General features: G+C 32.2%; 1 protein-coding gene across 7 annotated transcripts in view; it reads right to left on the bottom strand.

Moving 5' to 3' along the window:
• Positions 1-15,250, bottom strand: part of LOC125652433 (E3 SUMO-protein ligase PIAS2-like) — a 50,526-nt gene that overhangs the window by 30,288 nt on the left and 4,988 nt on the right. For 3 of the 7 annotated variants that reach the window (XM_056164769.1, XM_048881628.2, XM_048881623.2), the window contains exons 2-4: positions 14,117-14,277; positions 10,952-11,019; positions 2,067-2,093 (exon numbers count right to left, since the gene is read on the bottom strand). In XM_056164769.1, the coding sequence (XP_056020744.1) occupies positions 2,067-2,093; positions 10,952-11,019; positions 14,117-14,277 (256 nt within the window). The remainder of the gene's footprint in view (positions 1-2,066; positions 2,094-10,951; positions 11,020-14,116; positions 14,278-15,250) is intronic. The other 4 variants (XM_056164768.1, XM_048881627.2, XM_048881624.2 and 1 more) reach the window with 3 other exon arrangements.

Below are 15,250 nucleotides of genomic sequence, written 5' to 3' on the forward strand. Positions count from 1 at the left end.
ACGAATATCAAAATTAAGCAGTTTAAATATCAATTTGAAATTATACCTATCACAAAGTCTCCATCTTGCAAGAATCCTTTCCACAAGTTCAGCAATATCTTTAGCAAGTAGTTTGTTATTTAAAAACAGCTGCAGATTAGGCTTTAAAACTTCACTTTTGCAAATTAAAAAACTTGCTTTTTTTTCATCACAAAAACATTGATTAAATTAGAAAAATGCAAGTATATTACTAAATTCAACTTGATTTTGTAAAATCTTATTAGTGGTTCAACAAAAATGCCTTAGAGGATTTGGGCTTGGATTTCATGAAAAAAGTATGAGTTTTCCATTATTTGAGCAGTAAAAATTTGAGTAAATTCTCTGAGATAAGCCCAAGTTTAGACTATAGAAATCCTGGCCTGAATTACGTTAAAAAGATAGTTAAATAATTACTGATTTAATACACGAGTTTCAGTACATGTGAACTGTAAAGGAACTTTTATCTACACACAAACACATCTTTAAATCATTAACTATGAATAAGGATATTGGCTTAGTCATGAATATAGCATTTATGTCATACAGGTTTCTGGTTTGCAAATAAAAGACAGTTTACAGAAATGGAAAGGGCTTTGACCATAATAATGATTAGATAAATATCAACTTAAAAAGTCATTTTGTATTAATTTTGTTTAGATTTAAATGTATGCCAGATGTAAATAATTCACTCTTTTGAACATTTTTTAAAAGTAGATTTTCATATTTGATTTTTCAATACGAATACCCTAGTATTAGTTTTTATCATTACCTAGGTAACCACTGATAACTTTCCTTCAGTTTATGATGTTAGTTCATAGTTCAACCTCATGTAATACATAATACAGACTGACAATTCACTTTAATATTCCTTTCTTACTTGTGTGTGTGTGTGTGTGTGTATATATATATATATATATATATATATATATGCAGCCATCCAAAAGAAGCTTTAATGATCAAGTCAATAGATTTTGAACCTAAAGGTTGCAACCATCCAAAAGAAGCTTTAAAATTTAGGAAGAAAAGTGTATGTATAAAGTATGACATCATTTGATACTGTGGGAGTTAAATTTAAACATTCAGCAATGATATAAAGTATGACATCATTTGATATTGTGGGGGTTAAATTTAAACATTCAGCAATGATATAAAGTATGACATCATTTGATATTGTGGGAGTTAAATTTAAACATTCAGCAATGATATAAAGTATGACATCATTTGATATTGTGGGAGTTAAATTTAAACATTCAGCAATGATATAAAGTATGAAATCATTATTTATTGTGGGGGTTAAATCTAAACATTCGACAATGATATACAGTGAGTGTGAAATCATTCTATATTGTGGGGGTTAAATTTTTGCAGATCTCTTGGTTACCCCTTACCAACAAACAGAAAAACAATGATACAAAAATCTCAATGTTGATTTCAAAATCAAATTAAAAAAACATATATCAATGAAAATTTTCCAAACATACCTAGAAAACTTTAACAATCCACAAAAACTTTTCCCCCTATTAACTTTTTAGGCAGCAGTATCTACTAATCTATATTGTAAATGAGATGGTTATAATTTGAAAAGGTATTTCTAAATATGATCTGTCAATACAGTGTAAGAAACTTGCACTTAAAAGTGTAGGATGAAACAGACAACATTTGACAAAAAGTTCAGACAAAGGTAAATGGACTACTACAAAATTTACACAGTGAACATATTTTCACATCCAAATAAGTTAAATGACTCAGTTTTCATTTCATTCAAATCATAAAACTTAAAGGTTATAACAAATTCTAGCTAACACTTTTTTTTATAGTATAAAAATAAAATGCAATCCAATGCATTTGAGTTTGTCCTATGTATTTGAAGAAAAAAATATATCGAAATAAACACAAAAATGATTTTGTTAATCATCATCACAAAATATGCATCTGATTGACTCTTTAGAGTGCCTGTGTGACATTTAAGTGGATGTTGCCAGAGGTATTTAATATGCTTTTCCTGATAGTCTACTTTTATTGGGTTCCAAAAAAGATTTAATAGTCACCTGGAAACCATGGTCCTTCAGATTTAACTGAAAAAATGTAAATAAAATGACATTAAAATTAAAGAAATTGTAATTTTTTTCATGAACACTAAAAAACTTTAACAACAACTTTAAAATTAAAACTTTAACAACAGCTTTAAAATTCAATGCAAATTCAAATATAGACAGTAAGACGGCTGGACTGCAGAGCACTAAAATGAATCACAATTGTCATGGTCATTGGTAAATTGTCTATGTACCAACAATAGAAACTAGACCACTAAAACCCCAAACAGGAGGAGAAAGTTTGTTGCCCATGCTGAGAGACAAAGCCCAAACACACCATAAAATTCTGACAACTGTTACGTGCACAAATACTCCGCAAAGCAGATCAGAATTCTTTCCACAGTCGTTGCTGAGATTATAACAATTTTATTCCAATAGAAGAATCAAAAATTCAATTCTAAATGCTTATGCATGTAAGAAAGAAAGTTGAAAAATACACCAAAAATAAGTTACTATTACTCCTTCGCATCTCAAAGAATTTTCAACATATCTTGATACATAGGAACTAATTATGATAAAACTGGCTTGAAACACATCCTGTTCTGTGACCAGTTTGAAGTCTTCAATGACAGGAGCCTTTACTTGGAAAGTAATTCACACAGGTCCAGCACAATCTCTTGATTTAGCTATACAGACTTAAAAATCATAATGCTGTTTCAAGTAGCTTGATGAAGCTATTTTGAGATAAATATGCATCTTAATTCGACCAGACAAAAGGTCACATATAAAGGTATTTGACGGAATCAGTATCTATCACCATTTACAACACACTATCCTTATGGAGAAATTTGCAAAGTGCACCTTATAAAGAGCAACCCATGTTAAAAGATTTTATATTTTCAGGTTACATCAACAGTTGCTTTTAAGGAGGTATGCTACACCAGAAAAATTTGATGTACATGAAAATTGGAGGATATGTACAACAATATTTTGAAGTTGAAATTTTTCAAATCTACTTTATTTTGTCAAAAAATAGTTTTAGTTTAAGGTAATCTGTAAAAAATTTAAAACCCCTGCTGGACTTGAACCTGCGACCTGCAGTTAATCAGTCGGTATGCTAACTTACTGAGCTACTCGGCTTGGTATTTAAATTGAAAAGGAAAAGTCAAATATTGCTCATATTGATTTTTTCCTCCATGTTTTTAAAGGAAGTCGGCCATTATGACAATGTAAAGTACCTCCTTAAATGAGTAATACCGAAGGTCAATTATGGTAAACAAATATAATTTCTTACAATAAAAATAAATAAATATCAAACTTATGCTTGCTATAGTGCACATACTATTAGTCAAATAAAGGAATTGAATCTGTAACTGAAAAATATCAAATTACACAAAGTTTGACTTTTCTATTACATGGAATGTTTTATTGATTATAGAGAGCTGGTCATTTGTCTTTTTGAAAAATGCCACTTTATTTGCAATGTATGAGAAACTGCAAACTTCTACAAAATAGGTAAATAAGACAATATCAAATAGCTTGATAAAGTTCTTGTAGCTTAATCAAGCTATAAAACTTAATCAAGACATTGACCTGGACCTACTGTCTTAGAAGATCAAGTGCCTAGACTACACTGCTATTATTCTCAATATCTTCAACTATAACTGCAACAAAATGAGTCTCTCCTCTCCTCACATCACCAATACATGGAGTGTTAACTGTTTTCAGGAAATAATCACTCCTATATGTGAGCAAGATGACAGAGTCAATAGAGAAATCACTTCACAGGTTCATTCAACCACGGTTAAACCATTATAAGACTTCCAAGCACTGACTCTAAAGTATCAATCTGTGATGTCTCAAAATACATAGCTGATAAGTTAATGAGCCACAACTAACCAACTACAACAAAGCTGACCATTCATCATGTAACTGAACAGTTTCAAGAACAAAGCTGACCATTCATCATGTAACTGAACAGTTTCAAGAACAAAGCTGACCATTCATCATGTAACTAAACAGTTTCAAGAACAAAGGTCAACTCTTACTGTAGGAACATGATTTAAGTGAAATTCGTAACAAGTTAGCCTCAACACAGCCATAGAAGACAGACACACCTACAGACATTATCAGTACAATGCTTGCAATCCAGCCAAAAATATTTAATAGAGCGGCCATTGATGGATTCCATATCAATTTATCATCGATTCAAAGGGTTTCCATACCATATCGATACATTTTTTTCCTATTGACATAATGCATTGACTACTCTCACAAGATTTAATGTTTTCCTTTTTCAAATTTATCTTATCAATTCATATCTGTTCTTCTGTTTTCAAGTTCATTTAAAATGCCTGAAAGACAACATAACAAGTAGAGTCTACAAAATTAATGGGAAAAACAATGGTTTATTTTCACAGGTTTTTGAGAAATAAGCATTTTTGTGGGGATTTCATTTGGTGGTTGAAAATTTGATATTCTTTATTGTAGTTTGGTTTCTCCTGCCCACCATGTATTAAAGCTTGTCGAGCCGTGAAGATAATGAAAACAAAAATTAAATCCCCATGAAAATCAAAGAACACAAACTCTTCCTTTTATGAGTATGAGGGTTAAAATAAAGCTTTATTTATTTTCATGATTTTCAATTGAAAACTTTCGACAATGTTATTCCGTTATTTTGACATAGAAAAATAAATGACTATGCCATTTGATACATGGATACCAAAATTCTCATCAATGACTGCTCTAAAAATTGTGTCTAGATTAAGGTTTATATGAAAAATAAGATAATTAAACATGCAAGAGATATGGTTGTAGAAATTACATTCTAGTAAAACTATCAAATGTAAACTGAATGTTTGATGCAATGCCCATCCTGCAAATAGTCCAATACACAACTTCTTTAATCAGGGTACAACTATGAAATTTTTTAATAAACAACATTTTCGATAGTCAGATTATTAATTAATGCCTCCTGTACATCTTTCTTGTTTGCTTTTGTTTTCTGGTAGATGTATTGATAAATTGAGATTTTAAATTAATATCAAATTTTGTGAGTAAGCATTAGAAATAATAAGTTATAATTCCTTTACATAAGTCATTTAACTTGCAATTTTGGGTGAAAAATTCCAAATACTAATATATCAATTCTGACCATCATGCAACTTTCACAAAAATTTTCCCAAACACTGATATATCAGTTTCGAATTCATGAGTCATGACAACATAAACGACTTCTGGAGAACTCGTACCCAGGAGAACCCGTACCCAGGAGAACTCGTACCCAGGAGTTCTTTTTATAATACAATTGACAAGTTTTTCTTTAGGAGAACGCCTACCCACATTTCTATTTTATAAAATGACAAAGTTTTTCTCCAGGAGAACTCGTACCCAGATATTGATGGGTACAACTTCTCCAGGAGAACTCGTACCCAAATTTCTGGATACGAGTTCTCCTGGGTACGAGTTCTCCTGATACCACATAAACAGGAGGCCCATGGGCCAATAATGACCATGATTTAACTCAATCCAATAGGATATTAAAGATGCTTGCTGCAAACAAATTTTCCTAACACCCTTTAATGAGTTCCAATTTTTACATTTTTGGGGGGACAAAATTCATTTGAAAGTTTCCTTACTGTAGAGTATCTATTGATACTTATTTACTAACATGATCCACCTAAAGGCTAAAGCATATTTTGAATCAATGTATGAAAATAGTTCAAGCGATTACAGTGTCTCTCTACAGGAAAGCTCTGAAAACAAATACCCATTAAACACTAACAATTTGATGAACTTGACTTAATTCTGTATGTAATGTTGGTATTTTTACATGTTTTGAATATTTATTCACATTTTGTACAGAAATATTTCCAAATAGAGAGGTTTGATTTGTTTGCAGCAAATGTCCTTATCTATAGAAAGAGAAGATAGGTTGTAGCTTTATGTCCTTATCTACAGAAAGAGAAGACAGGTTGTAGCTTTATGTCCTTATCTATAGAAAGAGAGGATAGGCTGTAGCTTTATGTCCTTATCTACAGAAAGAGAGGATAGGCTGTAGCTTTATGTCCTTATCTACAGAAAGAGAGGATAGGCTGTAGCTTTATGTCCTTATCTACAGAAAGAGAGGATAGGTTGTAGATTTATGTCCTTATCTACAGAAAGAGAGGATAGGCTATAGCTTTATGTCCTTATCTACAGAAAGAGAGGATAGGCTGTAGATTTTTGTCCTTATCTATAGAAAGAGAGGATAGGCTGTAGCTTTATGTCCTTATCTACAGAAAGAGAGGATAGGCTGTAGCTTTATGTCCTTATCTACAGAAAGAGAGGATAGGCTGTAGCTTTATGTCCTTATCTATAGAAACAGAAGATAAGCTGTAGCTTTATGTCCTTATCTATAGAAACAGAAGATAGGTTGTAGCTTTTGTTTAAAGTTGAGGACATCTAAATAAATTTACTGTATGGTGTGATGCAAAAACATACCCTCTCCCTCCCCGATATTCCAGATATGTTCACTTACCAGAAGCCCATAAATATTGTTGTCAATTTTTATACCAATCTGATGTAAAATGTAAAAGAGGCCCACAGGCCTTATTGGTCACCTGAGTCACTAGTCCCAAGGACTATGAATTTTGTAATAATTTTCCTGTTCTGCATATCTGAGCTAAAACAAGATGTGGTCTTAAAATGCAAATAAAGTGTCCATACTGGTGGAAGACTTTATATAGTATATGTTATGTTACACTATATGGCTATTTTGAACCTGCCTTTGAGTCAGAACCAATAGGTTGCAAATTCAAAATTTTAGTTCATCCCTTACTGCATTTCCTAAATATGCAATTAGTTTTTATACAGTATCAGCAAAATTAAAAAAAAGAAAAAGAAATCTTTCAAATCATAAAGATAATAATCACTTTGATAATTTTGGTCCCACCTTAGAACCAAAATCCCTAACCCTGGGATCATGAAATTTACAATTTTGGTAAAAGGCTACCTGCTCCCTCTAAATATTCACTTACTATCAATAGCATTAAAGAAGATATCATTTAAACATTTTGCACATAAACACTATACCAAGTTTGACCCTGCTCTAGAGTCTGACTCTACCTTTGGGATCATAAAATTTACAATTTAATAGAGGCATTCCTGCTCTACATTACTACACATTTAGTTTTACTTAAAGATATGCAGTTGTAGAGAAGGCTTTTGAAAATTGGGTAAGTTTTGGCAGTTTTTGCTCCACGTTTAAGACCCTAAGGGTGCAGAAGTTCTGAAATTTACAATTTATGTAGTACCCCTTGTCCCACAGATGCCTCATATTAAATTTGAAAAGAATTTGACAGGTAGTTATCAAGAAGTGAAAAATATTCAATTGTTAACATATTTAATCACTGACCATTTTGGCTCCACTCTCATACAAAAACCTCTAACACTGGGATTATCAAATTTACAATTCTGGTGAAGAACTACCTGCTCTTTCTAAATATCCATTTAATTTCAATTCAGTATCAATAGCACTATAGAACATGTTATTTAAATCATAAACACTATATATACCCAGTTTTGCCACACCCTAGAGTTAGAACCTCTACCCCAGGGATTATCAAATTTACAATTTTGGTCAAGGCCTTCCTCCTCTACATCACTAAGCATTTAGTTTTTCTTACAGAAGTGCGGTTGTAGAGAAGATTTTTGAAAATTAGTCAATTTTTGTTCACATGGGTGACCTAAAAATCCAGACAATAGAGACTGCTCAAATCTGACAATGCAAAAAAAATTTTTTTTAACTTTCACTCCACTAAATACACTAACAGTACATGTATTTACTTATGTTCAAAACTTCATTGCAATTAAAAAGCTCGGGATCGGCATTCTATATATCTGTCGGGGGGGGGGGGGGAAGAAAGAAAAAAAAAGAGAGTATACAGTCAACTCTCGATAAACCGCCACCTTTTGTTCTTATGAAATTATGGCATTATAACGAATTTGGCGATGAATTGAATTACCGCCATCTTGAAGAAATAGAGTTACCGTTCTTTTATATGTAAGAGTTATCTTTTGTCCTTACTTGCATAAACCACATAAACAATGATTTGCAATATCCTGATGGGTACATTTTGGATGATGTTCTTGGTACGTAATGATTTGCTTTTTTTCATCGAAATTTAACAGGACCCTCTTTCGTGGCGAAACCATAGCTAAATTGAAATGTGTTTCTAAGATGTATAAACAACTTGACTACAGTTCATCTCCAGTAATTTTCTTGTTTATTCAATACAGCAATTACTGGGATCCTTCTGTCCAGGTGTACGCTGGAGATCGATAAATTAAATGACCAATTTACTGCTTCACTGACCACGTGCACCTATGGCGGTTTATCGAGATAATTAACACGGTGAAATATACTTTTGTAATGAAAACACTGTGGCAAATGGCGATAGCGAATTTGGCGTTTTAACGAGAGTTTTAAGTAACAGGAAAAATGTTCCTAGGAAAATGCGGCGTTAAAACGAAAATGGCGATGAATTGAGTGGCGATAATTCGAGAGTTACCTGTATTTCAAAACTAAAGCTAGATCTTAAAATAAAGAATCCATTCCCCTGACCACCTGACCAGGTCGAAAATCAACACAAGACTGAGTCCATGACAAGTCTTTCCATGGAAACAAATTCCAAGAATTTTATTTCAACTTCATAGAATGATAAAGAAAACAAAAGTATTCAAACTGTTGATGATTTAAGTTCCGGAAAAAATTGTCATCTTCTTCAACCATCACTTACACTGTCAACTAATAGTAATTTCCTATGGTAAAAACTGACTAGGACAATGCCTGGGTCATTACTCTAATTGAACATTTCCATTTCCCTCAACACAAAAATGGGAAATTGAAGATTGCTTAAATCAGTTGATGAATCAATTAGTTGGGTTTTTTTTTTAAATTCTAAGTGTTTTCTCAAGTTCAACCGAATATTGCTGTCTTTTCCAATGTGAATGGCCCTGGCTCTTGAAATTAAATGTTTAAAAAAAACCTGTTTTAAATAAAGAGTAGCAATTTCCAGAGAAGAAATCGAAGAGTGAAAACTATGTCAGACAACAGAGAGACTATGTCAGACAACAGAGAAACTATGATCCGAAATTTTTTTGGAGCATTTGACATTTGTAAGCTAATAAGCCATGTACAATGACTGTGCATTCTAATAAAATATGCTACAAATAACGAATAATTATATTGTTTATCATAATCTGTGTACATGTACATATATCATTGTAACTAACAATGGAGATCATTCAAAGTTTAAATAATAACAGGTATAAGATTCAGGACCATGGATACCTTTAGATCTCTCATTATAAATATTTGATTTTTAATACACATATCAGGGACAGGAAATAGATGAAAAACTTTTCAGAAACACTAGTTGGTCAAAATTAAATGAATGTATATAACATGACCAAAGTATGTCAACACTTGCCAAACTCTTAAAGTGAACCTGATGCATGCTGTGATCAATCAAAACAATTATATCCCTATAAATAACACATAATAGTTGAAAAATTTCATTCTAGTTTACAATGTAAAATAATTGAATTTTATTCATAACACCCAATTTCATTGGCTGCGTACACTGTAAAAATTCAGTTTATATTGTATAACATAACTTAGTATGGGGACACGCCCCCTTGACAACCCAAGATGGCAATACTTTTTTTTATAATTTACATCACAGCACTGTTAAGTTGTGGACCTTCTATGAAATAGAAAATCGACGGAATAAAATGTGCACAATAAAATACATTATTTACTTTCCTCTATGTCAAACAAGATGTATATTTTCTTATAAGTACACAAAACACTAATGGTAAAAATTCAATACAAACTCTGATTCGATATTATATGCGAAATAATGGTATATCAACTTTTGTTGTTTCATTATGAATATATTTTCACTTGGTGGATTGCTTGATCCTCCTATCAAAGCATAAAATATGTCGTCTTGCAAAATGTACCAGATGACATCACGTCATATTGATGGACATGTGGATCGCAATCTGTGAATTGCTTACACATCTTACCGAGTCAGATTTAATTGGCGACAATGCTGCATGCTATGGTAAGTTATGATGTAGTTTAAAACTTTTATAAAATCAAAAACCACAAATTATTTTGCATTTTCTGGTACATAACTATGATAACATATCAAGTGTGATGTGAGGTCTAGATTTAAACTTTCCGGTACTTTTTGTCGGAGCGACTCCAAAGCTGATCTTGCGCTGCAAAGTAAACATTAGGCCTACATATGTAGCCTACACATATCTTCTGTTATCAAGATTCGTTGCAAACTCCACCTTGCAATTTTAAATTTTGAAAAATAAAGTACATGATCCGATTATGCAAAGAACCAAGATGGTGACCTTCTTGGTTGACGCTTAGTCGGTATGTTGCTAAGAGAATCCTTGCGCGATGCAAGTGATTCCTATTTATCAGTGTTTGTTTACCTTTTTTTTTTATAAAATAAACTAAGACTTCTACAGTGTAGTTTTGTCTTTTTGCTTCAAGTCATATTTAAAGGAATGAAGCTAATTTTGACTATGCTATATGATATAACCTAACATGGTGCAGTTTATGCATTATAATCCAAAGCCAATCATGAAGCATAAACTGCACCAAGTGAGGTTATATCATATAACATAGGTCAAAATTAGTTTCCCTCCTTAAATAATAGTAACATATAACAAGTTATGAAACCCCAACTATGCAACTTAAATCGCTTAATTACAAAAAAATTACTTCTTAGTTCTGCCAGAGACACATGATCAGATCAACAGACTTCTTGTTCAGAAAAATTTGCAATACAATAAAGAATTTAAATCAGTTTTACAGATAAATAACAAACACTTACAATTATGGGGGCCATCTTCGCCTGGCTTGGATGCCGTAGGTTTGCGCCTGTTTGAACCAAAAATTTGACTGCAATAATTAATAATTGTCAATTAACATATCAATAAATATCCCATCGGAATCAATTCACACAAGAGAATATGGAGAAGAAATTACTGACATGTACTGGTAACTAGTGTATATAAACTGCAAGTTAGTAAATCCCTAATGGAAAAAAGAGAGGTGAAGATTTCAACATATACATGTAGTAGCAAAAATCACCTAAGTCTGGTATATTACACAATAATTTTTAAAGTTCATATGTTAGAGCAAAAAAAAAAAAAAACTGTTTCTAGTTGCCCAACCAACCTCAAGTTTATCTGCCAACCCTATCATTTTTTTTTTATTGCTCGAAAATTTCATTAAAATGATGTTCGAGTTAACAAAACAATTTTGATACAATGGCAACCTGAAACAAACATTTTTTGGGCCTCATCTACAAGTTCCACTAACTTGTAGAGCAGTGTTTACCTGTAAATAATTAGGAAGGTTTCATCTTATCATTTGAAATTTTAAGTTTCATTTAAGGACACGATTTGAGCTGAAAATTTTAAAATTTTATTTTTCCATTTTTAATGTGTAGAATGCTTAACTAAGGTATTAGTAATGGTTAGCAAAAATTTGAATGTCAGCTGTTGAGGTACATGGGAGATACAGAGCTCACAATTCTTTGTTATCTAAACAAGGCTCATGCCATGTTTTTGTTTACATAGGTTAAATATACTAGTAAAAGTTTCGTTTGAAGCAGATTTTTTTTTCAATTTACAAGTTAATTCTGAACACAATTAGACAGTTTATAGTGTTTGGCACATCTTATTTTGTTTTAAACATTTTATTTTTTATTAAGCAATCTATATGTAAACAAAAACATTGCATGGGCCTTGTTTACATAACAAAGAATTGTGAATGCTGTATCTCATGATTCTACGTATTCTGTCCTCCTTGGTTCAAAAGATATAGCCAAGGTTAAAGTTCTAGAAAAGTACGTCAAATTCCAAGATCAAAGTCACAAGTCTTGGTACCAAATGAAAGGCCTGGGCATAAGTAATTTACATGTGACAAAGCCTTGACCCCTTATGCAATATCAAAGCCCTATCCCTTTGGTTCAAAACATATAGCAAAGGTTAATTTTTCACTTAAAGAGTGACCGTCCGATGCCAAGACAGACATCGTTAGAATACTGTTTGCTCAATGTACGTTAGTTTACAACAACGTCATTGAGTGTTTGCATACAGCATTTATTTTGATGAAGGGGGGGGGGGGGGGTTCATTACGAAAAATCTAGTCAAGTACAGTTGCCTCGTTGCCACAATGAAAGCTACATCTGTAAGTGACACAAACTTTTTAAATATCTATGCATTGTACCAAGCCAAACCATGGAATGATATGGTATCTTAAATACATCCAAATATGCATTGTTATTAATCAGTATACGTGTAGATATCGGGGTCAAGCTTCTGTGCTTTTCCAAAGCTGGCATTTCTATCGTATGCCTCAAGTCTGTAGGGGAAAAAAAAAAAATACACCTTTTTTTTTTAATTCACCCAAAGATATTGATTGAATGTAACAACACGTATATTTGAGTATCGAATTACCTGTCGACAAGTTCTCTCCGACAACCTGATATTCTCGCATTTCTTCTTCTTAATTCGTTTTTAAACTGAACTAAACTCATGAAACCTTATTTGTAGTTCATCATTTTTTAAATTTCTTTTGCAAAGCCCACTGCAACGATTGAAAATTATAAGCAAAGAAAAATATTGTTCAAGATGTTCTTGGACCAGGACAAGTATCGCTGCCTTGCAGGAAACAGGGGAACGCAACTCACTACTATCTCCCATTTAGTAGATAATCATATACAGAGATGGGCATCACTCAATTTTTTTGAATAATTAAAACTCACTAGATTCTCAAAAAAAAATGTATGATAGTTGATACCATATTTTTTAGTTTGCATTCAGTTCAGTTTATCTCTATCAATCAAATAAATTTGATGTCAAAATAAACAAGAGTATCGCGAAAACAGTACATAATGCACCTGTGAAAAGTTTGTGTAGGGTGTTTTTCTTAAGCCACGATTTATAGAACTTTGCTTCGGGTAGTATCAGCCATCATCAGGCTGTGACATACTTTCTTTGCATCGTATGAATAATAGATCCTAGCTTAAAACTGACAGGAGTCAGATAGACAAACTAAGAGTTCTGTGTGTAAATTGGACTAAGTTAACAACCTGTAAATATTTCAAACATCAAAGAATATTAAAAATTGTTGAGAATCAAAATCCTGAGCATTATGCACATCTTCCAGTCATTTACAAAGGCCCTAGCTTCAAACAGTCATTGTCAGATACCTACAACTGATCTCATCTTCTACTCATGTGATGATGTCATCACATGGTTTAAATTTGTTCGCGAAGTTTTTACAGTTATTTTTCAGTTATCTTATGGTTTAAAATAAAGTTTCTCGTTTATTTTTTCAACATGACCAGTTGGACTAGCAAATTGATATTTTAACCGACCAGACCTATCATTTAGTAGACTTGGTTGGTCAGATGTGCCTTAGTGTCACACCTGCCTCCATAAATATCAATTTTCAAATAAAAGGACAAAACACTCCCACAAGAGAGGTGTAATTTTTACACTGCTAATATTCAGCACACTGTTTGTCAGATGTCAGAGGTTCTTAAGTTTTACTGGACGAATTGAAAATTTACCAGAGATTTCCGGTAGTCTGGCATCTTTCACCCATTCTGTGCTTAGGTGATGCCAGCAAATATGGCTTGTTAGATCGGTAAACTTCATTAACAATTATAGATTGTGCAAATAGCAAAAACAAAATGTTTTTTTTAGTCTCTTGTTAAACCTTAAAATAAGTTGCAATATCTACAATGCTCCCTTTGTGTTCTTTACAAGCTTGTATTCTTGTGTCTCTCCAGTGCCATTTCAAAACTTATATCTGACACTGTAATTTTAAAACCTGACCAACAAGCAAAAATATTTCTGGAATTTACAGATAAATAATTAAATATCAATCTTTTTTTCTTGTCACATCACAGTATATACTGTAGGATAAAATATCACAATATATCGATAAAACTGCACATACCTAATCATAAATAAAATCTTACTTGTACAGTTCTCTGATTTTGATCTGTATGGGAACTGAGCAGCCTTTCTGTAGAAGCTGTAAAGCTCGGGACAAAAGTTCTGTTTTTCTACCTGTTTTGTTTCTGCCAGCATATCCTAATAGAACTTGTAACTCTGATACCCTAAAGCTCATTACCATGTGCTGCAAAATCAATAAAGATTGGCAATTAAAAGAATTTATTCAACACCTGTAAATAAATTTATATATTCACAATATGGTTCTCTGTCTAAGGCCAAAAAGAATATATGTTGGTTTCCACTTTCTTGACCGACCCTAAAAATTTCTGCCAACCCTAACACATTTTTCCCCACTCTCACAGATTTTGTGAATGTCATCACTACAACAAGAGTATATATTTAATGACTTATTAAGTTATGTATTATGAAAAATACTTCCAATAAACAGAAACAGTTTTTGTTTACAATACAGCGGAAGAACTTTTGATTCATCATGTAACTTTTATTTGATAAACAGATTACTAGATAATCACTATATTCTATGCATAATAGAATATTGAATCATTAAAAAATAATTCAACCTATTTAAAAAAAAACACTACCTAGCTACCGACCCTTAAAATTTTCGAGATGAACGTGGAAACCAACATATATATATTTTTTTGCCTAACATATTTTGCTTTCTTGGGAAGCATACAATAAGCACTAAGTAACTCAAGTAACCCTTTTAAAAACCTCCACACAAGTTCAAACCTCTAAGAGACATGGACAAATCTACTAAAATCTTGATCAATTCATATGGACTAGTGCATAAAAAGTCCAACATGCTTTTAACTTGTCTTGGACTTGCAGACATGCAATAATTTCAAACCCTGATCTACTTTTCATCAAAGGCATACTTCAATTTCAAAAATTGTGATGATACTATTCCTTCTTCCAAAGATTCATCATATCGCTGGTATGATCACAAAGCTAACAGTCATTTATCTCAGGGAAAAAAATCTACCTGTCGCCCAAGTCTAAATGAAATTTGGGACTATTATAGCTCTGCCATGTTTGAACATAAATATCAAGGTCATAACTGTTATGCAATCTCAAAGTAATAACTGTTTCACAACAGGTGATGTGATAATTAAAGAGAAATTCAGAAACTGTAC

Source organism: Ostrea edulis, chromosome 5, assembly GCF_947568905.1.
Source record: "Ostrea edulis chromosome 5, xbOstEdul1.1, whole genome shotgun sequence".
In the NCBI taxonomy this organism is placed as follows: Eukaryota; Metazoa; Mollusca; class Bivalvia; order Ostreida; family Ostreidae; genus Ostrea; species Ostrea edulis.